Here is a 25,923-nt window from a genome sequence, read left to right as displayed (position 1 = left end):
GGTGGTGGAGTCACCATCCCTGGGTGTGTTTAAAAAAAGCCTGGATGTGGCACTGGGTGCCAGGGTTTAGTTGAGGTGTTGGGGCATGGGTTGGACTCCTGATCTTTAAGGTCTCTTCCAACCCAGCGATTCAGTGAATTCTGTGAAGCTTCTCTGGTTGCAGTGGGAGCTCATACTGCTGGCACATCTGTGTGGTCTCATTCTGCTGCAGGACCTGGAGAGCTGCAGGCTGCGCCTGGATCCTGAGATGGACCGACACAGGTATGAGAGAAAGATCAGCTTTGCTGGGGTTCTGGATGAAAATGAAGATTCAAAGGACTCCCTGCACAGCAGCAGCCACACCCTCAAATCTGAGGCTGGCTTCGAGGAGAAAAAAGGTTTGTCAGAACAATAAGGCTTTTGTACTCTCAGGGCTTGTGAAGTGGCGCTTGATTTTGTGTTTTCATTTGCATAGACTGTGTTAAAAAGCAGGCAGCCATGGAGTCACGTGGCTTTAAATCATTTCTGAGACGCTTTTGCCTTCAGGGTTCAATATAATGAATGTGAGAAGCAAAGATGTTAAATTTTATAAAACAGTGCTATGACTGAAATCGATTGAAAGCTTTGCACAACTGCTAAAAAGGAGCAAACCTTGTTTGAAACTGCCTCTAAGTGGGATGCTGAGAGAAGAAGCATCACTATTTGATTCACTATAAAAATAAAGATCAAAAGTGGTGTTTGTTTTTTTTCTGATCACAGTTTTTAACTTTGGGGAGATCACAGATAGAAGGGAAGATTGGTATTTTTTCCGTGGAAAATCTGTACGGGTTTGGAAGTCATGGCATCACAACAAATTAGTGTGATTGGCCTCTTGAATTCTTTGCTACCACATGAAAAATACACTGTGTGGCTTTTGATGGCTAGCAGATTGATGTTACCAACATCCTCTATACTGTACAAGCAGACTTCAAGCTCACTGTGTTTGCTGAGAGTAGCAGATCGTTTCCATTTTTGAGCCATCTCATGCAAGACTCACATTCTATCTGATGGTACAAGTGTTGCAATACAATATAGTCATTGTGTGTATTTGCAATTAGAGACTAAACTGCCAGATAACTCTAGATCACCCTCTAACAGGTTTCCTAGAACTATTTACATTCTGTCTCACAGTAGTAATTCACAGGTGCAGGGATTTGAATGATAACTTTGATGATTGCTTGAAAAGGATAAATGTTTAATGATTGTTTCACAACAGTGAGGTCTGTGGCTGGTTTTCCTCTAAGAACTGTCATGTCTGTTAATGATTTGGAGGAGCTTTTATTGACTTCTGCAGGCTTTGGATAAAGTTTGTGTTGTCTTCAGCGGTGACCTTGCCATAATTACTGGAGAAAATACTAGAAATGCTTCCAAGACTTGTGTGGTGTAAAACTTTCCCCAAAATTGTGTGTCTGGTGAGCCAGTTCCTTCACCTAGGAAAGGTGAGCTGGATAAATTGATGCTCAACCTCATTTTGTCTACTCTTGCTATCTTGGCAGCCCAGAAAAATACACAGCCTTATGGTCTGACTGATAGTCTTAAGATGTGTGGGATAAGATGTCTCTTTTCCTGTTTAGATGAGAAGAAGTTTAGGTTGGGGTTGGGGTTTTGGTTTTTTTTTTTTTTTTGAGGATACCTTCAAGGAGGCAGTCCTGCTGGAAATTGCTGGTGGAAAGTCTCTAACTATCTTCTTTTTCTTAGAGACAATGCTGACTTAGCTTTTCCTTTGCATGTTACTGTACAACAGGTGTAATGTATTTTTTGCAAAGATAGTATTGACTTTCTGCACCCTTTCCCCCATTAAACTACATTTTCCTGCAGCTTTATTTGAGTTTTCTTTCCATTTTCCCTTTTCCCTAAGCTGTCATGTAGTTTTCCTTTACTCAAGCTGCCTCGTTACTGCATTTTAGGCATGGGGAAAGTGACTATGATAGGAAAGTTGAATCCTAATATACCTTAGCAAAAATGTAATTCCAGTATTTTAGAAGCTTAAGAAATGCAAGGTAATGTTATATTTTAAAATTACAATAATTATGTTCTTCTCTTTGGCCACAGCATATTCTTCTGGGAATCCACCTGGGCCAAACACTGCAGATGCAGAGGCATCTTTCATAATCTACACTTTCCTAGATAAGAAAACATTGTTGTGTGAATGTAACTAAGTTTTGCTTGCCTGCAGTGAGGGGTTTCTTTATCTCAAGCTCTTTGATGAGTACTAATCTGTTTCCCTTCGTTTTTCTGGAGTGTTAAAAACTTTGCTCTCATTGCTCCCCCCAGGCATGGCTTAGCAGCTCCCCAAAAACCACGGGTTTACTGTATAGAATCTGCTCCAGGTAGGTCTGAAATGCAGACACCACAGCTAGGTAGATGCAGGTTCTCAGATGATCACATGTACTCTTTGGGTGCCAGAATGGGATTCTGCAGACCTCATGAAATGCAGTTACATGTGCTGAAGCAGTTTGGGATTCGTGGAGCTGACGTGAACATTGTTCAAGCAGTAGTGATTGCTGAGGAACTTAGCATGGTCACTTGGAGGGAGATTCTTTGGTCACCCAGCAGAGGTTTGCCAACTGATTTGTGAGGACTGAGGGGTAGCTCCCAAAAAATCCAGCTGCCTTTGACCAGAATGCTAGCCACTGGAAATGGGAGTGGGAATTCTGTTCTGGAGGAGCTGGGGGCAATCTCAGGAGTAAAGGTGTGTTTGTTTTTATCCTGAAGCCAAAATACAATTCCATTTACATATTCTGCTTACCCATAGCATCCAAAAAGCTCTGTGCTGTTGGTTCCCAACCACACACCAAAGGTAATTGATCACACGTGGCCTTGCCTGGTTAGATCTGTAGTAAAATGACTGAGTGTTGCAACATTTGGACTGACATACTGCCATGTACTGCCTTTGAACTAGGAGGAGAATGAAAGTGCAAACAGTTGGTGCTTTAAACATTGAACCATTCCATGTCTGTGCTCATCAAAAATGCAGAGTGTCAGTGGATGTTGTTAATGCCTGAAAGCTGCTGATTTGTCTGAAGGAGAAGATCTACGTGCTTATGTTTCCTCTAAAGCATTCTAATGATGAAGAGTAACATGCAGAGACACGGACTTATGCAAACCTCACTTCAAAGAAGCCTTGAGTGCTAGCCTCTGGAGCAGACTCCCCTCTTGTATAAATAAATCATTGATCCTACTGCAGAGCTCAGGGAGGTTTACAGAGCCCAGGCCCGTGGGAAAATAGGTTTGTCCAAGGTGCCTTGTTCATGCTTGGGATTCAGCCAGCTATCCATAGCAAGAGGTGATGCTGCACTAATGTAAACTCCAAGGACTGGCAAAGAAAATGCAATTCACATCCATTGGGCAGATCCTGCTTCCTGGCAGGAATTGATTCAGTTTGTTGTGAATTGTAGGATTTTCTTGTCCACGCTTTGGGTTTCTGTTAGCGCAGATGACTCTACTTGCTGGTGGTTGAACAAGGGCTAATTCCAAATACAGACAAGGCCTGAGGTGATGTACCAGATCTCCAGGATTTGAGGTTTTGACCACATTTTTGTGAAGCATCTTAAACTCCCCGATTGATCGAGCTGCATTGGCGTTGGCTTTGGAGGAGCCTCTGACCCCACTCTGATTCCTTGGCAGAAGACGCTGCAAATCAGGCTGGCAGCAAAGGGCTGGGAGGGCGGGGAGGGCCAGCATCTCTTTCTTTTTTAAATGGGGAAAAATTAAGGGGAAAAAAGTCCTCTTTTATTCTTTCAATACAGTTCCCAGCAGGAAGATCAGGATAGGAGGCTCCCGCTTGCTCCAGATTAAAGGAACCCGCAGTTTCCGGGTGAAGAAGGGGGGTTCCCTTTCCAGCATTCGCCGGGCCGGCAGCCTAAAGAGCACCAAGTTATCACGGCAGGACTCAGAGTCTGAGAATGAGGAGCTGCAGCTGTCCCACAGCAGGGACACTGTCACTGATATAGGTAACTTAGATGAGTGGGTGGAAAGGGAGGGGACACTAGGAAGGACCTTAAACTCTTGATGTGATCCCAGCAGAGCTAGATATGACTAGAGATCCCCACCTCTGCAGGCTAGGAAAAATGTAGAGTTCTCTTCAGGGGCTGCCTGGACCAGGGCCTGGGAGGAGCACGGTACAAATCCTGGGTGCAGTGTCAGCTCCACGCACAAATTGTCAGTTCAGAACTGTGTTAAAGCATGAGCTCTTAGAATGCTGGCCTGCCAGCTGAACGCTTGCTGTCTGTAGGGGAGCACATGCACCTGTGCACATGCACATACACACACACCCTTAAATCACAGGATATCATGAATACATGAGGTGATATGTATATATGATATTTTAATTGTCCATAGCAACAGATTGGCTATATGTGTGTATATATTTATATATAAACACATATATATTTAGGCATGTACTTCATATTCTGTGTCAGATATGATGTCATAAGCATGTCTGGTGACATGTAAAACATGTATTCATATATGCAGAACATAACATTCACATGCTGCATACTATATTTCTACATACTGGCATATAGATCTATTTTTGTGGTTTGCAGCTGCTTTCCTCAGTATTTAAAAGATGGATGTCTGTACATTTATCTTATGGAAACAAGATGTGCATCCTACTCTGTGAAATCTCCATCACAGTTGAATTAAAGGGTTTCCCTTCACTATTGGTGTTAACCAAAAGCTGTGGATCCATTTGGAGCTGGAATAATCTCCCAAGTTTAATGGTCATTTTTATGTTGCCCAAAAGATGCTTCAGTAGGAGAACATGGAGAGTGAGATTGTCAATTCTGTAAACTTTGACGAGTCACAGTTCACTTAAAGAAGAGAAAAAGGGTAAACTAAAAGTAATTTCCAGCCAAGCCCTAATATCATTAGTATTAGTTTTATAGGAGGCCCATAGGGTATGAAGTGGTTAGGAGACACACAGGGGTCAGTGAAATTCTCAGGGAAATCTCTCCCTTGGCTGAGTTCTGAAGTGTTTTAGTGTTCTAGAATCAGGATTTTTTTCCCCTTTCATCCCCATGACATTAGCAGTTTCTATGGGCAATTAGCAGGGACTTTTCCTGTTGGCATTTCTGATTGGATGCCACTTCTGGTTGGATTTTTGTTGACGTTTTTAACCACAGAGCCCAGTCAATGCAGATCACTAAACCAACCATTTGCAGCATCTGAATGGTGCAAAGAATTTGTTTATGACGGTTTTGGATTATCCATTTCCCTTCCATTAAAGGAAAAAAAAAAATAAAATGGAGAGACAATGACAAGATGGGTCAAGTCCAAATAGTTCTTGTAAGTGTCAAGCCAGCACAGGACTGGGGAGGGATGTCCAGGTGCAGTCTTTCCAGTGTGACACATTCTGTGTACTCTCATCTGTTCCCACAAGGCTGGCCTGGCTTACAAGTGCTGTCCCTAGTCTTAAAGCACATAGGGAGCAGTAAAAACAACAACCTTTTGGGTGTTTTTCTTTTGAAGAAGGGAGCCCTTGGAGCGCGAGCGAGCCCAGCATTGAACCCGAGGTACTGAGCAGCACGGGCATGGAGGAGAACTATCACCGGAATATGTCCTGGCTGCACGTAAGTACAAGCTGCCAGAAGTGCTCCAAGGATGGCACTTTCAACTAAAAACACCTTTGTCTGGCAAAAACCAGATCACAGTTTGTGCTTTTCCCATTTAGCTTAAAGGATCTCAAGTGTAAGCAAGCTGCGACCTTTGGAAATTGTGTGTTTGCCATTTCTAAAATGTAATTAAACCTCCTTCTCTCTAGTTCATATATTTGATTTGTTTTCTCCTTAGGTGTGCAGGGACAGCCATACTGCCCCAGCTGAAAAATACATTAGCTCAGTACATTATCTCCAGCATGGCCAGTAGTGTGTGTTTCAGGGAGAGCAACAGAATGGGCTGCAGTGTGAGCTGGGCTTCTGGGAAGTGGCATTTCAGAAGCTGCTCATGTAAGCCAACAGAGCCTTGTGTACTCTTGACTCTGATCAGCAGCATTCAGAGAGTACAACAGTGCAGGTGTGGTTTGGTCATGCAGGGTCTAAGGCATCCCTCTGGGCAATCTCTGTGCCTTAGACTTAAATCTCTGTGATTTAGACTTGCCAGAAGTCATTTGGGCAAGTCTGCATTGCTGTGCCATGATTGATGGTGTCCTGTGTGAGCACAGACACCCTTTGACTTTTGAGTTGCCTTTGGGAATGACAGCTTGATATCTGACTTACTATCTTCATTTTTCAATACTGACTTGATGTCTTCATTTTTTTCCCCAGGTATTTCACATAGGCTGCTCTCAGCTGCCCCATTCCTATGGGGTGTGGGCAAAAATAGGCTTAATCTAATAGTTTGATGTCAGAAAAAGTTTTTGATAGTTTTCTTTTTCAGATGAGTCTGGCGGGGCAGGGAACTTGAATGCCATGTCTTCCAATCTAGTACCTCAATCTCTGCACTAGCCTGCTTTCTTTAGTACTTTAATGCTCTTGGTAATGGTTATACCTCATTTGGAAATTCCAGTGTACTAAACTGAGTGTGTTAGACATGTGTATGTATTAGATGCTGTATCAGTAGTGGATAAGGGAATTTCCCTGGTTAGCAGCTTAAAATACACCATGGTGCCCTTGCTCAGTGTGGGAGGCTGCTTTCACATGAACTCATGAACTCTGAAAGAAAGTTGAGATGTTTGTCTCACTTTACATGAGATTAGCTTGCATAGGAGAAAGGAAAATTTGAAAAATCACCTGGTACAGTTAATGACACACAAATACTTAATATTACATGACAATGCTATTGTTTTTTCCATTTGTTAGAAAGAAGGTGTGGGTAGATGGTCACTAAAACTACAGGCAAAACAAAAGCCTGCTTTACTTAGTTGCCACAAGCAAACAACTCCAAAGGATCACTGGTCCCAATTGCTGCTATGAAGGCACCAATATTTCCTTTAGCTGTCCTTTAGGGAGCCTGGTGTCCTCACTCTGTGTCAGTGTACATTACAGCAATTTATAAGAGTGGACCAGAGGCTGGTAGAAGCTCTACAGTGCTGCTGTACAATTTGCACATTGATACAAATATTGAGGTATTCTTGATTGGCCCCAAAATTGTAGGAGGCCAGAACAAGGAGGCAAACACAGGAATCCCACAAACATGACACAGATTTGTTTTAGATTAAGCTGCTGTCATTTTTAGAAGCTTCAGTATTTTAAGGTTGAGAATGATGTGGCAGCCTGGAGAGAGAGCCATCAGACTGCTGATGCACAGACATACACACAGTGGATGGAAAATGGGGATAGCTTCCTCTGGTAGTTCTGGGTAATTCTGCACTGGATTGTAGGGGGAACACAAAGATTCGTAAAGGCCTCTTAAGACCTACAGTATGAATGGCTTGGAGATGCCTGTGTGTTTTCCTCAGTGGTAATAAGAGTCTGGCTTTGTGTGTAACGTGAAGATTAATGTACAAAGAACTGCTGGGCTGAGCTTTGCTCCTCTGGCAAGAAACCATCTGAGTTACACCAGAGAGTGGTCACTCAAGGGTAGACTTGCCAGAGCTATCTTTAATTAAGTAGCTTAGGGACTAATACCAGTGTTTCTGCAGCAGAGCAGGGCTCAGAATAGCTAAATTCCAAAATACTTACCTGATTTCTAGGAAAGTTTTACTACTCCTTGCTGCCATATGGCAACACTAATAGAAATAGCAACTGAGCCAGCTACCATAGAGCTGGGCTGGATGGATCTGCCCAATGACATGCAGAGCAACTGACACAGCCTATTTCTACCTGAGAGCATACTGAGATATTTCCCTCTGCACCCCTTGAAGGAAACTAACCCCAGGCATGGTGGGTTTGCAGCTTTAATAACAATTGGACAGTTGACGGTTTCCAGTCCAAGCTCTCATCTCAGAGTGGTGATAAAATATCTTTTCTGCAAACTGAGAGGGTGCTGTTTTCCTCACCCTTAACCTTGCCACCAGCCAAATACATGCATCTATAGCAGCTCTGTTCCTTTTCTTTGTTGGCACTAATATTTCTTTAACCATGCCCAGCTGGTTTGCAAGCCTCTTGTCAGTATGAAGGCAGTGTTGAGCTTCACACCTCCCTAGCTAGGCTGAGGAAAAGCTGGCTTGACTGTCCCAGTCCCTGCCTGTGTAGCTCCATTTTCTTTAGGTAACTATTTATGCTTTAATTTCCAGGTTATGATCCTGTTGTGCAACCAGCAAAGTTTCATCTGCACACACATTGACTACTGTCACCCCCACTGCTACCTCCACCACAGCCGCTCCTGTGCTCGCCTTGTCCGCGCCATCAAACTGCTCTATGGGGACACAGTGGACTCCCTGAGGGAAAACAGCACTCTGAACAACGTGGCAAGAGGCAAAAAGCAGAAAGAAGTGAGTAAATGGAAAAAGCAGAATGTTTTAGGGTTGGTCCAGACACGTCACGTTGCCTTGGAAAACTGCGTGATGTACTCATACGGTTCTTTCATGACAAAATGAATACAGGTTTTTCTAAGCTTGGCTTTGCTGTAAAAAAACCCTGAATGCTGAATTAAGTCATTCAGCATTATGTAAGGAATGTCATCTGTATTGACTGGGATGAATCTTAGTTGCTGATAAGGTCATTTCAAAAGCTTACAACCAGACTTCAATTTTAATGCTATTTTCTGGCCTCTACTTACTATCCTGTGGATTCTGTCTCTCTTTGTTCATGTTTTTTCTTGTCTGTTAGTAAGAATCACTCTTGAAATTCTTGTAAAATCTTATATAGTTTCTTTCTTTTAGGTCTGAGCTCTCAGCTGTTCCAAGAATTGTACACATTAATCTTTAATGTTTGTCTCCTTTTAATGACCATTTCAGCAGGGTATTCAGACAACTTTGTGCCTTTTTATATGTAAAAGTGTACTTTTAACTTTCCTGAAAGCAGAAATGTATTTCCACTGAAGTGCCTACCCAGGCACCAACTGAATTGTGCTAACAGTTAAACCACAGCAGAAACAGACTACAGTTATCCTGAATAATTGTAATGGTAGAGCCATTCAACTGCTTTGCAGTAACACTGAAAACAAAAGTGTTCATGGAACTGTCATGAAGCTTTCAGCTGGGTAAACAGGCTGGAAGTGGCATATGAAGGGGAAAAATTCATTATGTTTCTTCATCAACCAGGAGATTGTTTATTTCCTGTCAAGTTAGAAAATTGAGGGAAGTTTTCCTGGAATAAAGCACAGAGCAGGTGAAACAGAAGCTAATGTTTCTGCTTTCCTAAAAACTGTAAACCTCACATTTTTCCTCTAGCACAGAAAAGCAAGAGTTGTTTAGAAAGAGAGGGAACTATTTCCTCTGCAGAAGGCAGGCAAGAGATGAGTAGCTGGTATGTTTCATGAAAGGTAGCAAAAGAACTGTGCATTTCTGTGGCTTGTTTCATCTCTAACTCTGAATTGCAAGAGATATGCATTTCATCAAACATCAAACCATCAAAGCATTTAAGAAACAGCAGCAAGAAAGAATTGGAGAGGCAGGGAAGTCTCCTACAAAGACATGCAGGGCGTTTGCACAGTCCTCTCTTCCAGAGAGCAATTGACAATCTTTGCTGTTTTTCATAGTCCAAGAAGGACATGGAAGTGTGTCCAGAGAAGGGAATGGAGATGAGGAAGGGGCTGGAGCACCAGGAGTAGCTGAGGGAGTTGGGGGAACTCAGCCTGGAGAAAAGGAGGCTCAAGGGGAGTTCCTCAGACTCCACAACTCTCTGACAGGAGGGTGCAGCCAGGTGGATGTTGAGCTTTGCCCCAAAAAAATAAGGGACATGACTGAGAGGAAATGGCCTCAGGGCCATTTCAGTTGTACCAGGAGACGTTCAGATTGAATATTACAAAAAACTTCTTCTCTGAATGGTTTGTCCAGCTCTGGCACAGGCTGCCCAGTGAGGCGGTGGAGTCACCATCCCTGGAGGACTTAAAAAAAAGCAAGGATGTGGCACTTGGGGACATGATTTAGTGGTGGACTTGGCAGCATTAGACTACTGGTTTGACTCAATGATTTTAGAGGTCTTTTCCCACATCAATGATTCTATGACTGCATGAGAGGAATAATTCTGTGCACTGAACACTTCCATTGGTAATTTTTTAGCGAGAAGCTGCAGACTTTTTGCCTCTAACCTACTTAACTAAATACATGGGTGTGCCACCAGTGAAGATTATGCAGAGAACATTCACATTGTTCATTTGGTTTACTGTCTCCTGCCTTAAGATTTTATTAGGAAAAGCATTGTTAAAAATAGAAGAAAATTGGATGAAATGTGTTGTCTCACTGATCCTAGGCCTGTTGCCAGCAAAGAAGAAGGCTTTGTGCTACAGCTCTGGTACCAGATGGTTTCTAGTATATGGAAATTCCTCTTGTACATAATCACCTTTTCCACATTTTAAGAAATATAAAAGTGAACTCCACTTTGTTTTTATTTCCTTCCAGTGCTCAGACAAGTCATGCTTGAGAACTCCTTCTCTTAAAAAGAGAGTGATCGATATCAACTTGGAAGGGAAGAAGGACTCTGGAATGCTAAAATACATCAGGAATCAGGTACTGATTAGGCCATATGCTAGTTAGGGAGGCAGATAGATAGGTGCCAGGTTACAATGCAACAAGAGGGAAAATATATATGGATCTACAAGCCCATGTGAAGAACTGTTCCTGAATATCAATCAGTTCAGCCCTATATCTTTTCCCAATCTGAGTAATACTAAATTTAAACCTCTTAGGGAAACACGGTCAAAGAATCCTTTAAATATTTACCATTAAATCAGTCTGTATCTCTGGCTTTCCTTAGTGACATATGCACCAGAGCTGAGGATACAAAAAAACAAATAATTCACAGATATGTTTAACTGCAGCCTGTCAGTTTACAGTGTTTGTTTTCATTCTACTTACTTGTTCAAAGTTCCTGAAGAAGCAACAGCCTGTTCTTAGTGAGAGTTTAATGGACCTGTATTGCTGGTTGTGCACCACTTTGGGAGAGTTTGGCTTTCCTTCTGTCCTCTTTTTTGGTGTTTTGGTGATGTGAGAGACAAGCAAAAGACTCTAGCTTGGAAACACTGCCCTCTTAGTATAGGCTGAAGGCCATGTCCCATCTATGGAGCATTTTCAGAAATGGATGAACCTAGAAGTTATTGGTGGGTAATTTGCAGACCAAACCCAGGGTAAAATCACTGAGTGTGTTCTCCCCTGTGGATAATTTGGTCAGCCCTAAGGCATGGCTTGGTTTGTTGCAGGTGATGAGCCTGTCCCCGGCCCCTCTGTCGCTGCTGATCAAGGCAGCTCCCATCCTCACCGAGGAGATGTACGGGGACATCCAGCCAGCAGCCTGGGAGCTCCTGCTCAGCGTGGATGAGCACATGGCTGGGGCAGCAGGTGAGACAACCACACCACTCAGGGTGGCTGCTGTGGCTGCACAACTCACAGCACTTGGCAGTTTTGTAGTGGAGGAATTTGAATGGCACCAGGTGTTTCTTGGTTTTCGTAGACCTTTGTGTGCTCTGAGGAAAAGAGGTGGTCAGAAGGATCAAGAGGGCACTCTCTCTGAGGCCCTGCATGTGGTGCATGTTTGGAGAATATTAAAATTAGTATCTGTATTCAATTGGGTTTGTAGGCAGATGAAACACAGTGATTCAGTCTGTCCAGAGTCTACTGAAGCATTCTGTGTGTTGCCTCATGGAAATGTTAGTACTGATGCCTTGTGAAGGCTGACCTGGAGCAGAGACTAGATGGAGTTAAAGAATAAAGTAGGGATTTATTAAAAGGCTTCAATGGATGCACCTTGGGCAGCACAAGAGCCCAGCCAGGGCTGCACCCAAGATGAACCAAAATGGTCACAAAATGGACAACTGGTCACGGGGGTCTCTCACTTTTATAAGTTCTGGTCCATTTGCATATTGGAGTTAATTGTCCAATTACAGCTCCAGCCCATGCAGTCCCATCCTTCTTGTTTTTCGCTCTTCAGTCCACGTTATTCATGCTCTTGGGCCTGAGATTTGGATCATTTGTCCTTGGTCCCCAGCTGGAGAAGGAATTGTTTTGTCTCCCTGCTCTGTGCAGAGAGCTCACCATCCCCTAATATGAAGCTCAGTCCTACATAGTAAAGCAGCACAGAATCTGAAAAATATAAAAGCTAAAACCTAAAGTATCAGTACTAATTGAGAGCCCATACCAAAACTGACACAGGGAATGACAGTCATAGCTCCTGTCAGGCTGAAAGGAAAATTCCCATGTTGCTTGGAGACAGCAGCATTGCTCATTAAATTACTGTTATTGCTCATTAAGTACTGTTATTGTATGGTATTATCTAAATTTTCCATTTCCACTTGGTTTTAAAGTACAGAGATGATTGCTGATGACACATAGTTGAGAGGTATCTTTAAGACAGATGATTAGGACATCATATACCTGTGAAAATAGGACTTGGAAATTCTGCACCTGGGATGAAATTTATTACAATAAAATATAAAGTCATATATGTTGTTGCAAAGTAGTAATAAGAATGTTTCTGCTATGAGCTTGGATCTTCTCCCATGGAAATTATCTAGGTTCAGAGTTTATTGCTTGGCCAAAAGTTGACTGACCTAATGACCAGCTGTGAAAAAATAAACAGGATGTGTCAGAAGAAGTATTTCCTTAGCAATTCAAAGTATTAATGCTACTGTAAAGCATGATGTACAATTACCTGGAACACAGCACTTAAATGCCCAGTTTTGGTCCCTGAAGTGAGATATTTATGTGTAACAGATGCTGTTAGGACAACAGGAAGAATGAAGAGCCTATATGTTATATAGGATATTCATTTAATGGACTCAGATGAAGAAATAATTTGCCTGATGCAGTACTCCTTTCCCTGCTTCAAGTCCCTTTCTGAGGGAATAATTTTGGATACTTTTTAAACTTTATGATCTTAGAGGTCCTTTTAAGCCTTAATGATTCTGTGATTCTAATAAAAAATTTGCATGGGCTACAGGGAATGGGACGAGGAGTGCTATCTGGCTGCTGCTCCAAAGCAGCCTCTAAAATACATCTTCCTTCTTCTCCCTTTCCTGCAGGGAGGATTAAAATCCATTTGAGGGTCTGTAGTAGCTTTTTTTGGTAGCAGGTGAATACAGCCCAAGCATAAATTGCATTTATTGAGGTCAAACCCTGAAAACCCCAGTGTTGCTATAGAGAAACTGGATAAAAAAAGAAGATGGGTTAAAAGAATGCCTTGTTCATGTATTACAGCACCATCTGCTGACCTCTCCCAAGGCTCTGTTTCTGTTCTTGGTTGCTTCAGAATGAACTCACCCTTTTACATGTGTCCTACTAAGACTTGTTATAGTTTGAGAAGATCAGAGAGCAGAAGGAACTCTCTGGAGGTCCCCACAGAGTTTGAGCAGCACCAGGAGCCCAGGCAGTCAGAGAGCAGCCTTGTTGTCCTGTCCTCCCACAAACACTGCTCTGGGGCCTGGCACCTGCTGAATAAGCACTGAAGGAACATTGGCAAATGTCTTCTTGCTACTGTGGAGGAGCAGCCACCAAATCTAGAGAAATTGTCTTCAGTGCTCTGCAGTGAGCTGCTGGTCAAGGAAGCCATGGATTCTCTGACACCTCTGAGCTCCCACAGAAACAGGAATCCCTCTGCTTCTGCCTCCTGCAGTGCCCCTCAGAATCCATCTGCATTCACTGGCCTCCATCAGTGTGTACTTTCATTAATGTCTCTTTATATTCAAACATGATCCATTGAAGCAACTATTACAAATAGAGATGGGAGCTTAGATAAGTCCCTGCCTTTTGCCCAGGCCTCTGGTAGAAGGCTTTATAGGGATGGCCAGCAAAACCCACTCTCACTCTCAAGTTCTTTAATAATGGCTGATTTGGTTCATTATAGAATAAATGATTTATTTAATAGACACAAAATAAAGAGAGATAATATTTTAAACAGACTATTTGCTACACAGGAATAAAACAAAAAGAACCTACTAGTAGGGAACATACAGTGCACAATAGAGGTACCTGTATTACAGCTAGGAAAGAAACGGTACAGCTTAAAATCCAATGTACTTACCACCTAACTGGTGATGGGGTAAGCATGGCATCTCTCCTTTCAATTCCCAGGGAAAGTATCTGTGGAGTCACATCTGACCTTGCAGGAGAAGATCCCCTGTACGATTCATGGAGTGTGTAGGAAATTCTGTCTCTGTAGAAATTTGTGTAGCTTTTATAAATTGTAAAGCTGTCTCTCAGTCAGGAGTTTGTAGCTTATTTCCTCCCATCTTGTTTTACGCTCAGTTGTTTATTTGAATTTGCACTCCTGGTACCAGGGATGACTCTGCTTGACCTTTATCTGGCCTGAGTCACCTCAATTCTTCATGGAGGAGGGGGAAGGATGTCCAGAGCTGTTCACCAGGTGGTGGACAGGCTAGATAAACTTTTCTGTGGTATTGGGGAGTGTCCTGCCTCAGCTACCATCATGCTGTTTTGCATGTTTTCCTTTGTCTTGGAGACAGACTGGGATCATTGCATGGAGCCCAAACTGAAATAAAATCTGGTTTTTCCCATGAAAATATCCACGTGACTTCTACTGGGGCTCTGTCTCCTGTTCCAGAGCTTCTGCTAAAGGCAGAGTTTCTGTTAAATCAGCCTTAATTAATCAACACAGAAATCACTTGGAAGTGGAGCCTTTGAAAGCCAAACTCAATTAGTCCCTTTACTTCAAGAGATGTTCTTATTTTGAACAAGTCATGGTTGAGAAGATCAAAGATGTACTCTATTTCAAAAAGCAGGTTTTCCAGAAGAATTTGCAAGCTTCAACTGTAATGCTGTGTGGCTCCAAAAGGTGGAATCACACGTGCTTGGTTTCATGAAGCAATACAGTTTTTTCTAGGCCTGGTAGATTGGTGATCCTGTTTATGGGGTTTCTTTTGGTGTGGGTTTGTACACCAGCAGTTTTTCCTTGCCAAGTAAACACATTATTGAGAAACACAGGTGATCAGATATTGTCTCCCTGCAGCTGCCATGTTCCTGCTGTGTGCTGTGAAAGTACCAGAGGCTGTTTCTGACATGCTGATGTCCGAATTCCATCACCCAGAAACAGTGCAAAGACTGAATGCCATCCTTAAATTTCACACACTCTGGAGGTTCAGATATCAAGTGTGGCCAAGGATGGAAGAGGGAGCACAGCAGATCTTCAAGGTAGATAAGACACATGAAGCTTAATGATGATATTTACAGCTTGCCTTGTGGGATAGATGTGTAATGACAGACTGCCATGAAATTTCCTGAAACTCTGTTTAGGGAAAAAAAGCTTGTATAACTCTGACTAGTGGGGGAGGTGATATGGAGAAGTCCTGTTAAAAATAGGAAGAATAAAATGGGGACTCAGGTCAGGAAATATGAGAGAAGATGAATGTCCTACATGTCGCTTCAGTCGAGTGAGATACAGAGGTGGGAAAAATTGGCAGAGTTAATTTATGCCTTGGGTACTTGTGTTCATGTTTGATTAACAATACTGACAATAGTTTGCTGTAACAAAATGTCTTTCGTGGTTTTGTTTAGATTCCTCCTCCAAGTATAAACTTCACTCTGCCTTCTCCTGTGCTGGGGATGCCATCTGTGCCAATGTTTGACCCTCCCTGGGTCCCTCAGTGCAGTGGCAGTGTGCAGGATCCTATAAATGAAGATCAGTCGGTAAGCAGACATCCTGAGAGTAAGCACTGCTTCTTCTCTGGAGAGATGTGTGGTAAATTAAGCCAAAATATGTGGATTAACCTCTGAGATTCTTTCCCAGCTGGGAAAAATCTAGTGTAGTCACGTAGGACACAGAATTTTCTACATGGGCATCAAGCTTTTCTGTTTGTTCACTGAGGTACTGCACTGCACCTCATATCCCTGTGAGAGACACTGACTTGGATCTTGGGAGCACACAGCTGCTCTCTCCAAGGGAAGATTTTTTCACTAGAACTGCCTGAGAGACAATTTAGTCTGCACTGGTTCCTATGGTGTCTCCTGGGAAGAGTTTGCACCAAAGCTTATTGTTGGTTTATTTCCAATAATTCTCCTGGTGAATCTCTGTTCAGCTGGCACTAGTCTGATTTATATTTAGAAACTGAGCTGCTGAACATCACTGAGGTGAAGCCTTTGTCAGAAAAATCTGTGTGCACCTTACCTAACAGCTTCAGGCTTTGTTTCTTCTCTCTTGCTCCCAACAGAAGTCGTTTTCTGCCCGAGCTGTGTCCCGTTCCCATCAGCGAGCGGAGCATATCCTGAAGAACCTGCAGCAGGAGGAAGAGAAGAAGCGCCTGGGCAGGGAAGCCAGTCTCATCACTGCCATCCCCATCACTCAGGAGGCCTGCTACGAGCCATCCTGTACACCAAGCTCTGAGCAGGAAGAAGAAGGTGTGCTCTGGGACCAGGAACTGCATTCCAGCAACCTGAGAGCATTTCCCACAAACATAGAGCACTGCTTAGGGCAGCGATGTCCAGGAAAATTGATTTTTAGTGTTGGGAAGGTTCCAACCCACATCCAGTTGTTGATGAGTCCAAGTCATTGAGAAAAAGCATGTTTGAAAATTATGGAGCACTGCTTAGGGCAATGATGTCCAGGAAAATTGATTTTTAGTGTTGGGAAGGTCCCAACCCACATCCAGTTGTTGATGAGTCCAAGTCATTGAGAAAAAGTGTATTTGAAAATTAGTACAAAAAAAGGGACAAACCCTTGGATATATTGAGTTCTTACTGGGTGATAAAGACACTGACTCCATCTGCCCCAACTTCAGTGGAACTTGACAGCATTTAACATCCCAAAGCTCCCAGTTTATTGCAGGATTTAACACAAGAGAATATGCAACACTAGGAACGAAATCCATCTTTCCTAACTTTAACTCTTTAATAATTAAAGGGTGGGAGGAATTGCTCTTTGGCTGTATCTGTCTTAAGAAACAGGGCTGTATCTGTCTTAAGAAACAGAACTTAGGATATACTGAATTGCCCCTGGGGTTTTCTACCTTTGTGGTGAATATTGGGGGAGCCCAGGTGACCAGATCAAGCTCAGTACCAAACTTTGAGTCAGCCAAAGTTGCATGGCACGAGTCACAATAAGCTTAGTCTGTGGGTGAGGAGTTTTACTGGCCCAGGCTAACAGAGCACAAAGACTTCATTAAAGGCATTCCAAGGTATGTGCCATTAGGTGAGTAGAGAGTAGATGAGATCTAAGCATACACTGGAAAATCTGTGAGCAGAAATCCTAGTTCTTAAGAAAAACTGAGCACCAGCAACAATGATGGCTAACAGGGAGTGGATGGAAAGGTTTTTTCAGGGGCTTTTCCAGGGTTTTTTCCTGTGTTCTTCCAGAGGTTTTTCCAGGATTTTTCCAGAGTGTTTTTTCTGGGGTTTATAGGGTTTTTTTTTCCAGAGGTTTTTCCAAGGGATTTTCCTGTTTTGTTTTTTTTTTTTCCCCAGGGTTTTTCCCCGGTGTTTTTCCAGGATTTTCCCACGATTACTCCAGGGATTTTTCCAATGTTTTTCCAGGGCTTTTTCTAGGGGTATTTTTTAGGTTTTTTTTGAAGGCCTTTTGCAGAGGTTTTTTCAGGGGTTTTTCCTAGAGTTTTTTCCAGGATTTTTCCATAGGTTTTCCAGGATTTTTCCAGAGTTTTTTTTTTTTCCAGGGGTTTATTGTTTTTTTTCCAGGGCTGTTTCCAGAGGTTTTTCCAGGGGTTTTTCCTGTGTTCTTCCCAGAGGTTTTTCCAGGATTTTTCCAGAGTTTTTTTTCTAGGGTTTAATGGATTTTTTCCAGGGTTTTTTCAGGGTTTTCTTCAGGGCTTTTCCCAGGGATTTTCAGGGTTTTCTCTGTTAAAATGTGATGCACCAGAGCACTGAACACTCTTATGGACCAATGTTCTGCTGTTTCCCAAAGCAGGAGCAAATTACCTCTCTGACTGATCTTCAGAGCTTTTAAATTGTCTCTCCTGACAAAATTACCTGACTTGACTCTTCAGCATTCTGACTGGGTTGCAATTGCTGTCCTTCAAAAGCTTCCTTGAAGCCTGGATCTGGATTGACATTTCCTGTTCTCTTTGTCAGTAGAAGAAGTTGCCAACCTGGCCTCCCGCCGCCTGTCTGTGAGCCCGTCCTGCACCTCCAGCACCTCCCACAGGAATTATTCCTTCCGCCGTGGCTCTGTGTGGTCAGTGCGCTCAGCAGTCAGTGCAGAAGGTGGGTGACCTCACTTTGCAGCATTCCCTCCTAGGATTTCATTCACTGGAAGCCTTTCCTATTCACCCATAAAGCTCTGGTGTTCCCTTTTGCCAAATATATTCCCAAGCTTGAGCTCCTTTATAATAAGTTACTGCCCTTCATTATTTTATTCACCCCTGATGTCTCTTGCCTCTCGTGTTCTGCTTGGAGAGTAGTGCTACGGGGAGCACTCTAAAAAAAAAAAAAAAAAAAGAGATTTTAGCAAAAGGAACTGGTTGCCTACAAGAAAAGAAATGGAAATTGAAAAATTACATATTTGCAGTGAAAATTCTTGATCAAGAAATCGGCTGGAGGCTCTATTTCTACTTTGAAATAGCAGCAAACCTGTCATGCTTGCACAGTGAACAGTGTTCTGATCTTTGTTCTGTGTGTAGAGCCACTAACATAAATGTTTATCTAACCTGCATGGATAGCAGCACAGTGTATTCCCTAACTCCTCTTCCTCTCACTGCTCCAGATGAAGAACACACTACAGAGCACACTCCAAACCACCACGTGCCCCAGCCACCCCAGGCTGTGTTTCCAGCCTGCATCTGTGCAGCAGTGCTCCCCATTGTCCATCTGATGGAAGATGGAGAAGTCCGGGAGGATGGAGTAGCTGGTATTGACCTCGATTAAACTTCATGGGATTGTTGCTTAAGGATGGCAGAACCACTTTCAAAAGTGTTTGAATGCAGATTTGTAATAGAAATGTACCTTTGTAGGGTTTTCCTTTTTATTTTCTTCATAATTTGTATTTGGCATTGAGAGGCTTTTGCCCTTTCGGGACCCTAAAAAAGCCCCTAATTAAAAACAAGTATTGAGAAGCTGAAAAAATTTAGTGGGGGGATACAAGGATGGTAAGAGGCCTAACACAAGTGTTCTTTGAGGAGTATTTGTAGGAGCTAGGCTTGTTTGGTGTGATTCAAAGGAAACAGAGAGTTAGAAGAACACTGACTTAGAGTTTACAAGCTGGGAAGTTCAGTTTAGAAATGGTGAAGGAAGTTAATCACCAGGAGCTTAATTTCTGTAGATTCTCCATGCACAGGGGTTATCAAACCCTGGCTAGTCATAGCTGTGGTTACCATACCCAGTGTAGGTGACAGGCCTGCTCCAAGCAGAGCTAGGACTGAAGACCTCTGGAGATCTATTCCCACTCATATTTTTGTGTTCCTATGACAAGCAGAAAGCCACCTACACACAGCCTGAACATTTTGGTGATTGGCCTATGATGGCTTTGTAAATTAATTGTACATTTCCTTGTATTTGTTTTATTGAAAGTGGTAATACCTGATGGGCTTGGTGGGCTGCTCTGCTTCCTTCATCTCTGGCTAGTCATGTCAGCTAGTTGTGCATTTAACTTCCTGTTACATTTTGTATTCAGTTTTAGCTGTATGTAGCCAGCCCTCTAAACAATGTATGTGTGATTTTGTGATCAGGAGCTGACTACTGAAAACAAAATAATGAATAATTCTATGTTGTTGTTGACCTTCAGAGAATTGCAATTAATTGCACTTCAGGGAGTTGATCATCAACACAATTCCCTGCTGACTATCTAATACTGTTCACCAACACCAGATCAAATCATTCTATGAATCACCATGAAATTGAACTTATGTGCATGAACAAAACAAACTGAACGAATTTATATCTCTCAGTTGCTGGGTCTTTTTCCATCTGGAGTTAAGAATCCAATCAGTTATTTCTTTATCATTCCTTAACAGTCCTGAAGGGCTTCCTGTCGTATCACCAGTAGTTAGGGAAGGTTCAGAAATAGTAGACCTGTGATTATTATTACTGGGATCACTGCACTGATTACCAGGAGTTCCAGTGCATCAAATGGTGTCTTGGGTGTTCAGTATAAAATATAACCGAGGCAGGAAGAGGAATAGGAAAGTTTTTTTTAAGTATAGCAGTTCGTGGCTTTTCCAAGAGACTGTTGTGACCTGGTTTCCTTTCTCTCTCCCAGTCAGTGCTGTTGCTCAGCAGGTCCTGTGGAACTGCTTGATTGAGGACCCCTCTACAGTTCTGCGGCACTTCCTGGAGAAGCTCACCATCAGCAATCGACAGGTACCCTCTGCCCCTGCCAGCAGGGAGGGGACACACCTCCTCAGGACACACCAGGGACACAGCTCCTCAGGGCAGGGGAGCACAGCTGCCAGCACAGGCACTCCAGGGACACCACTGGAGAAAGAACATTTGCTATTATAATGCAGCATGCCATCATTTGGCTTCAGTCTTTGTCCCCTGATGTAAACAGGACACAGCTGATTGATCAGCTCTAAGCAATGCTTTTGCTCCCAGCCAAGCTTTGAGCAGTTGTTTAGTGAACATGGCATAGACAGTATTGCCTTCACTCGTGCCACTCTATTCAGGTTCTCTGAAAGATGGGGTGGCATTGTGTCTCTGTGGCTTATCCAAGATTTATGGAAGAAAAGCATGCTGGTTCTGACCATGTAGGAGGCAGGGAGACTCTCCATATTACTTTCTCAGCTGCATATTTGGTGTATGATATCAATAGTATCACTGGCCTCAGCTTTCAAGCCACTACCTAAGAACTGACTCTAAAATGAATATTAAACCTGAGAAATGTCAGGAAAGGTTGTCCTTTTGTTCCTTGAGCAAGCCAAGGTGTTGGTGGACTTACTATTCCTGAGACTTCTCTGCTATTGCCCACAAAGCTTTCATTTAAGGTCAGAAGGTTGTGTCTGTTTCACAGAACTTTTTGGATTGGAAGCAACCTTAAATATCACCTACTTCCAGCCCCCCACCACTGGCAGGGATACCTTTTACTGCACCAGGCTGCTCAAACCTGTGATCACCAATTGTTGGGGTGTTTTGAGGGTCCCCAGGACAAGGTGAGAGATGAATTGAGTCCAAAGTTCTCAGAAGGCTGATTTATTATTTTATGATAATATATTATATTAAAAGAAAATCATATACTAAAATTATACTAAAGAAAGAGAAAGGAATACATCAGAAGGCTAGACAAGATTGATAATAAAAACCTGTGACTGACCAGAGTCCTGACACAGCTAGACTGGGATTGGTCATTAAGTAAAAACAATTCACATGCTGGGTAAACAATTCTCTAAATCACATTCCAGAGGAGCAAAACATGGAGAACATGAGGCTTCTCATCTTGCCAGGAGAAGAAATCCTGGCAAAGGGATTTTTTAGAAAATATCATGGTGACACAAACACCTTCTGAATCTCCCCTTAAACACTTCCAGGGATGGGGCATCCACACCATCTCTGGTCAGAGAGGTTGTGTGTTCAGTACCTTTGAGAAGAAAGCTGTCATCTGTCCAACCTCAGAGGCCTCTGAGCCATTGCAAGCTGTTGTTTCTCCATCTCTTCGTACAACCACAAGTACAGAACACAGAACGGGTGTATTTCCCTACAGGTGTATCCCTGGCATGGATTATCCTGTGCATATCCATGCCTACAACATTGGCTCAAACCTGCTGTGGGGTTGGAGGATAAGGGCCAAAGAAGACATTTGTGATACCACTGTCTCTTTTCACCTGGCAGTGAGATTCTGTCCCTTCTATAATCCCTTCACACCATGAGGAATATCTTAGCCTACATTTAAGGCAGGCACTCTCCAAAAGAAGGGAAGGTAGATTCTGCCCACTCCTCCCACCCCACAGCCACAGCTGGTGAGGTGAGATGAACCAGAGTTCACAGATCATCTGGGATAAGCACAGGGACAGCAGTGCACAATCACTAGTGCTACAGTCAGCACAAATTGCAACAGGAGGTACTGGCCTCTCTGAGGTAAAATGGGAAAAAGACACTGGCCTGGGTGCAGTGCTCTGGGCCTTATTTTGCAATTTTTGGGAGCAGTAACAGGTGTATAGTTTTACCTCATGCACTGAGAGACAAAGCTGAAAAAGGCACTGTGGAAAAATGGGGGGAAACAAAGCAACAAAGGATAAAAGGGAGAAATCTGTTCTTCACTTTTGGTGGGAAGGAAAAACTTTTGCTTTTCTTCCAGGATGAGCTGATGTATATGCTAAGGAAGCTTTTGTTGAATATTGGAGACTTTCCTGCCCAGACATCTCATATCCTCTTTAACTACTTGGTGAGTAGCTTGTGGGCTCACTGTGCAGCCCAGAATCTCTGCTCTGCCTTCATGTGTGCAATAAATGCACTCAGTTTTTCTTATATAGCTCATACTTGCTCCTGGTTGTGGGTGCACACAGGCTTCCATGAGGCTTTCTGGCCTTCTGGGGAGAGGAAAAGGAACCTTTCTGTTTTCATTAAACCCCTAAGCAATCTGTCATGGATTTCTGAACTGAACCTTGGCCAATGAGCTGAAAACAATTAGAAGGGTCCCAGCACCAGAAACCTTTAATTCTTTTACTTAATTTGGGTTCAGAAAGTGCTTTGCTGACAGACAGTCCTCTTGGAGCAGATCTAGCAACTTCTTTCAAGACTGTGGACAAATGTAGTTAGGAGGTGAAGCAGACAAGATGTATGCTTCTCCAGGGAGCCTTCTATAGTTTGTGAGTTGTCCACATGGCAGCACTTCAGAGCATAAAAAATATGAAATCTTTAACTGCAGATATTCTCCCTTCTCCTCATCTGCAGTGGTGCTTAAGGCAAGAGTACTTTTTGTCCTCAGTCCTCATCATCTCTAGAAAAAAGGAAGAATCGCGCAGGCAGATTGTTCTTTAATACATATAAAATTTCAGGATGAAAGTTTAATGAGTTTATCCCTCTGAATGAAGAAAGGTAGAACAATACTGTTATTCTGTGTTTATACAGCACTCTGCACAGTTTAAGAAGTGTGTACAACCTGGTATTCCTCTTTCTCATTACCTGCAGGTAGGATTGATCATGTATTTTGTACGGACTCCGTGTGAATGGGGCATGGATGCCATTTCTGCTACTCTCACCTTCCTTTGGGAAGTGGTGGGTTATGTTGAAGGACTCTTCTTCAAGGATCTCAAACAGACCATGAAGAAGGAACAGTGTGAAGTGAAGCTGCTGGTGACTGCCTCAATGCCAGGTATAAGAAATAACTTTTTAAATTTCCTTCACTTCAAAGTCTATGGCCCACTTTACCAAAAGTAAGATACATCAGAACTGGATCAGAAAAAAACCTCTTACAAATGGCTGCATATTTTAAGGTAGTTTTCCTTCAGCTGAGTATTCAGTCAGTAAATTCTACTGCTGATTCCTTGAGATTCAGAAAACCACTTTAAGAGCTCTAAAAGAAGCAGACAGAAAGTGAATTAGAACAGTATTTCAGCCCAGAGCTTTGTGCCAGTTGGGCTGTGCAAGGTTGGCAGGAGCATCATTGTAAAACTCTATCATTCAGGCTTGAGATAGCTTGCTGATAAACAGGTTTGACCTTTTGCATGTTTCTTCCTCAGAGCTGACAGCTGCTGCTAAAGTCAGCTCATCCTTTAAGAACAGATCAATTTCTCATTAAACTGTGGAAGGGTGAGAATACGTTAACCCTGCTTAATGGTTCTAGACAGGACTCACTTAGTCTGCCTGTCCACAAATGAATTTCAAGTACCACTTTTCCTCCATGGGCAGTCTCTTGAAATTGAGTTAATTAAAGAGGCCAGGGAAAATGCAACAACTTTTCTTCCTCCAGGCACAAAAACCCTTGTTGTGCACGGACAGAATGAGTGTGACATCCCCACGCAGTTACCAGTCCATGAGGACACACAATTTGAGGCTCTGCTGAAGGTAGGAGTGAGTGTTTGAGCTGGACAAACTTAAATTTACCAGCCATACCTGCATGCCAGCTATCCATTCTGCCTGATCATCCTGTCCCAGGGTCAGGGAGGGAAATTCTGCTCACAGGGGTGTCTGTCTCCCTATCAGGGGACCTTGGTTGGAATAAACAGGATCTCACATTTAAGGATAATAGAAATACTCTGAAATCAAACCTCACAAATGCAACTACATTTGGAGACACTGCAGCTTACTGGGTATTTGCTGTATATTTTTGATAAATACACAAATCATTTAAATGTTTGGGTTTATCAGCACTAGAGAGGAGAGACTGATCAAGATCAGAGTGAAAATGATGGCTCAGTAGCCACAACAGTATTTTGGTATCCAGGAGCTATTATGTGGTCACTTTCTCCTTCTGCCAAAAAATTCCTGGGTGGTTTTAATTGAGCCACATAGAAAACAGATTTGTAAAAGCCTTCAGTTTGACTGATTGTGTTAAATTTTACTGGGAATCCCATCTCAGTGTTTTGAAGTGCCAGAACTTCAGTGTCTCTGCATACCACTTCTCACTAAATCTTGATAAATACCCAGGCCCATATGGCTCATACAGTCACACAAATATGTGTGATATCAAGATAATTAACACCAGTCTTCAGGATTGTGAGGTCAGCATGCCTTGATTGTCACAAACATACTCAGGTACTTCATGATTAACAAAAGAAATAAATAATCAAAGCCACACCAGTGTGCCAGTCTGATTGAGGCATGCATGCTTGTGCCTTTATAAATTATTAGATGGATATTCTTCTTTTGGATGTTGTGGTATTTGTACAAAACAACTAAGAAGTAACAGGATGTTTTGATTTCTTTCTTTTCAGGAATGTTTGGAGTTTTTTAACATACCTGAAACTCAGTCTTCTCATTATTTTTTAATGGATAAGCGTTGGAATCTCATTCATTACAATAAGGTGAGGCAAAGATCAAGTTTGTGTGACTTTTCATCTGGCTTCTTTTTAAACATCAGTGTTATCTAGAGAAGAACAAACATCCTATAAATAGAGTTCTGTCTGTGGGCATCACATCTTTACCTGTGTGTGGTGAAAGATTGGAATTTGAGAGAAGAGGGAGAGGCAGAGGACAAGAATGTCTAGTTTTCTTGGAACAGATCAAATTTCTCTTCTGTTTGTGCTTTTTCATGATGCCTGACACTGTCTGAAAGCCCCTGCCCTTCAGGAAGGGCTAAAGAGCCCTTTTTTCCATTCTGTTGAGTGATGCCATAGTGATTGCATTTGTTTAAAATGCACTTTTTTCCCTTCCCTGGCAGACCTATGTCCGTGATATTTATCCTTTCCGGAGGTCAGTTTCTCCCCAGCTCAACCTGGTGCAGATGCATCCAGAAAAGGGTCAAGAGCTCATTCAGAAACAGGTAACTCATACCTCTAACCAGAAACAAACCCTGAAAATATTTTTTTTCCCCTTTTAAAGGCTTTTCCTCATGCTGCATGCAGATCAAAAGCTTTGCTGGAGAAGTAGCAGTCAGGATGAAATCTGCCTTGAGGCCATCCATATATTCTGTACATTATTGCAGGAAGATTAGAGTGGGGTGTGAATTCCCCCCTCCCCAACTCTGTCCAGCCAGTTTCCTTATAATGGATCGTTTTGCAGAAAATTTAAAAAAGGATGTGCAGGAATGTGCTTAAGCATTATGCATTTAATATTTACAGTTGTGTTTTTGTAGCCAAAAATCAGCTATTGTAGTTGTGTTCTTACTGAGAGTAGGAAAATACCATCATGAGTGGTTATAAAAGGCAGCTATAAAGCCGCTTAAGAGCTACTAGCAGCTAAAATAATGGAAAATAAAGTTAATGCCATCTCATATTTGTATGGCACAGAATAGGACAATATTTAATGTGCTGCATCTGTCAGTAGAGAGTCATTAAAAATCTGAAATTACTTGGGATCAACTTGGTTGTGTCTCTGAC

The 25,923-nt window shown here is 42.6% G+C and overlaps 1 protein-coding gene across 13 annotated transcripts in view; it reads left to right on the top strand.

Moving 5' to 3' along the window:
- The window catches only part of UNC80 (unc-80 subunit of NALCN channel complex), a 125,495-nt gene that overhangs the window by 56,190 nt on the left and 43,382 nt on the right, over positions 1-25,923 (top strand). For 8 of the 13 annotated variants that reach the window (XM_077181056.1, XM_077181055.1, XM_077181053.1 and 5 more), the window contains 17 exons: positions 212-377; positions 3,768-3,971; positions 5,491-5,591; positions 8,195-8,392; positions 10,463-10,570; positions 11,260-11,398; positions 15,021-15,202; positions 15,566-15,697; positions 16,219-16,405; positions 18,089-18,220; positions 18,720-18,863; positions 20,211-20,311; positions 22,242-22,328; positions 23,075-23,258; positions 23,856-23,950; positions 24,820-24,909; positions 25,266-25,367. In XM_077181056.1, the coding sequence (XP_077037171.1) occupies positions 212-377; positions 3,768-3,971; positions 5,491-5,591; positions 8,195-8,392; positions 10,463-10,570; positions 11,260-11,398; positions 15,021-15,202; positions 15,566-15,697; positions 16,219-16,405; positions 18,089-18,220; positions 18,720-18,863; positions 20,211-20,311; positions 22,242-22,328; positions 23,075-23,258; positions 23,856-23,950; positions 24,820-24,909; positions 25,266-25,367 (2,352 nt within the window). The remainder of the gene's footprint in view (positions 1-211; positions 378-3,767; positions 3,972-5,490; positions 5,592-8,194; positions 8,393-10,462; positions 10,571-11,259; positions 11,399-15,020; positions 15,203-15,565; positions 15,698-16,218; positions 16,406-18,088; positions 18,221-18,719; positions 18,864-20,210; positions 20,312-22,241; positions 22,329-23,074; positions 23,259-23,855; positions 23,951-24,819; positions 24,910-25,265; positions 25,368-25,923) is intronic. The other 5 variants (XM_077181061.1, XM_077181059.1, XM_077181060.1 and 2 more) reach the window with 2 other exon arrangements.

This window comes from Agelaius phoeniceus, chromosome 7, assembly GCF_051311805.1.
Source record: "Agelaius phoeniceus isolate bAgePho1 chromosome 7, bAgePho1.hap1, whole genome shotgun sequence".
NCBI lineage: Eukaryota > Metazoa > Chordata > Aves > Passeriformes > Icteridae > Agelaius > Agelaius phoeniceus.
This window is presented reverse-complemented; position numbering and strand designations above follow the sequence as displayed.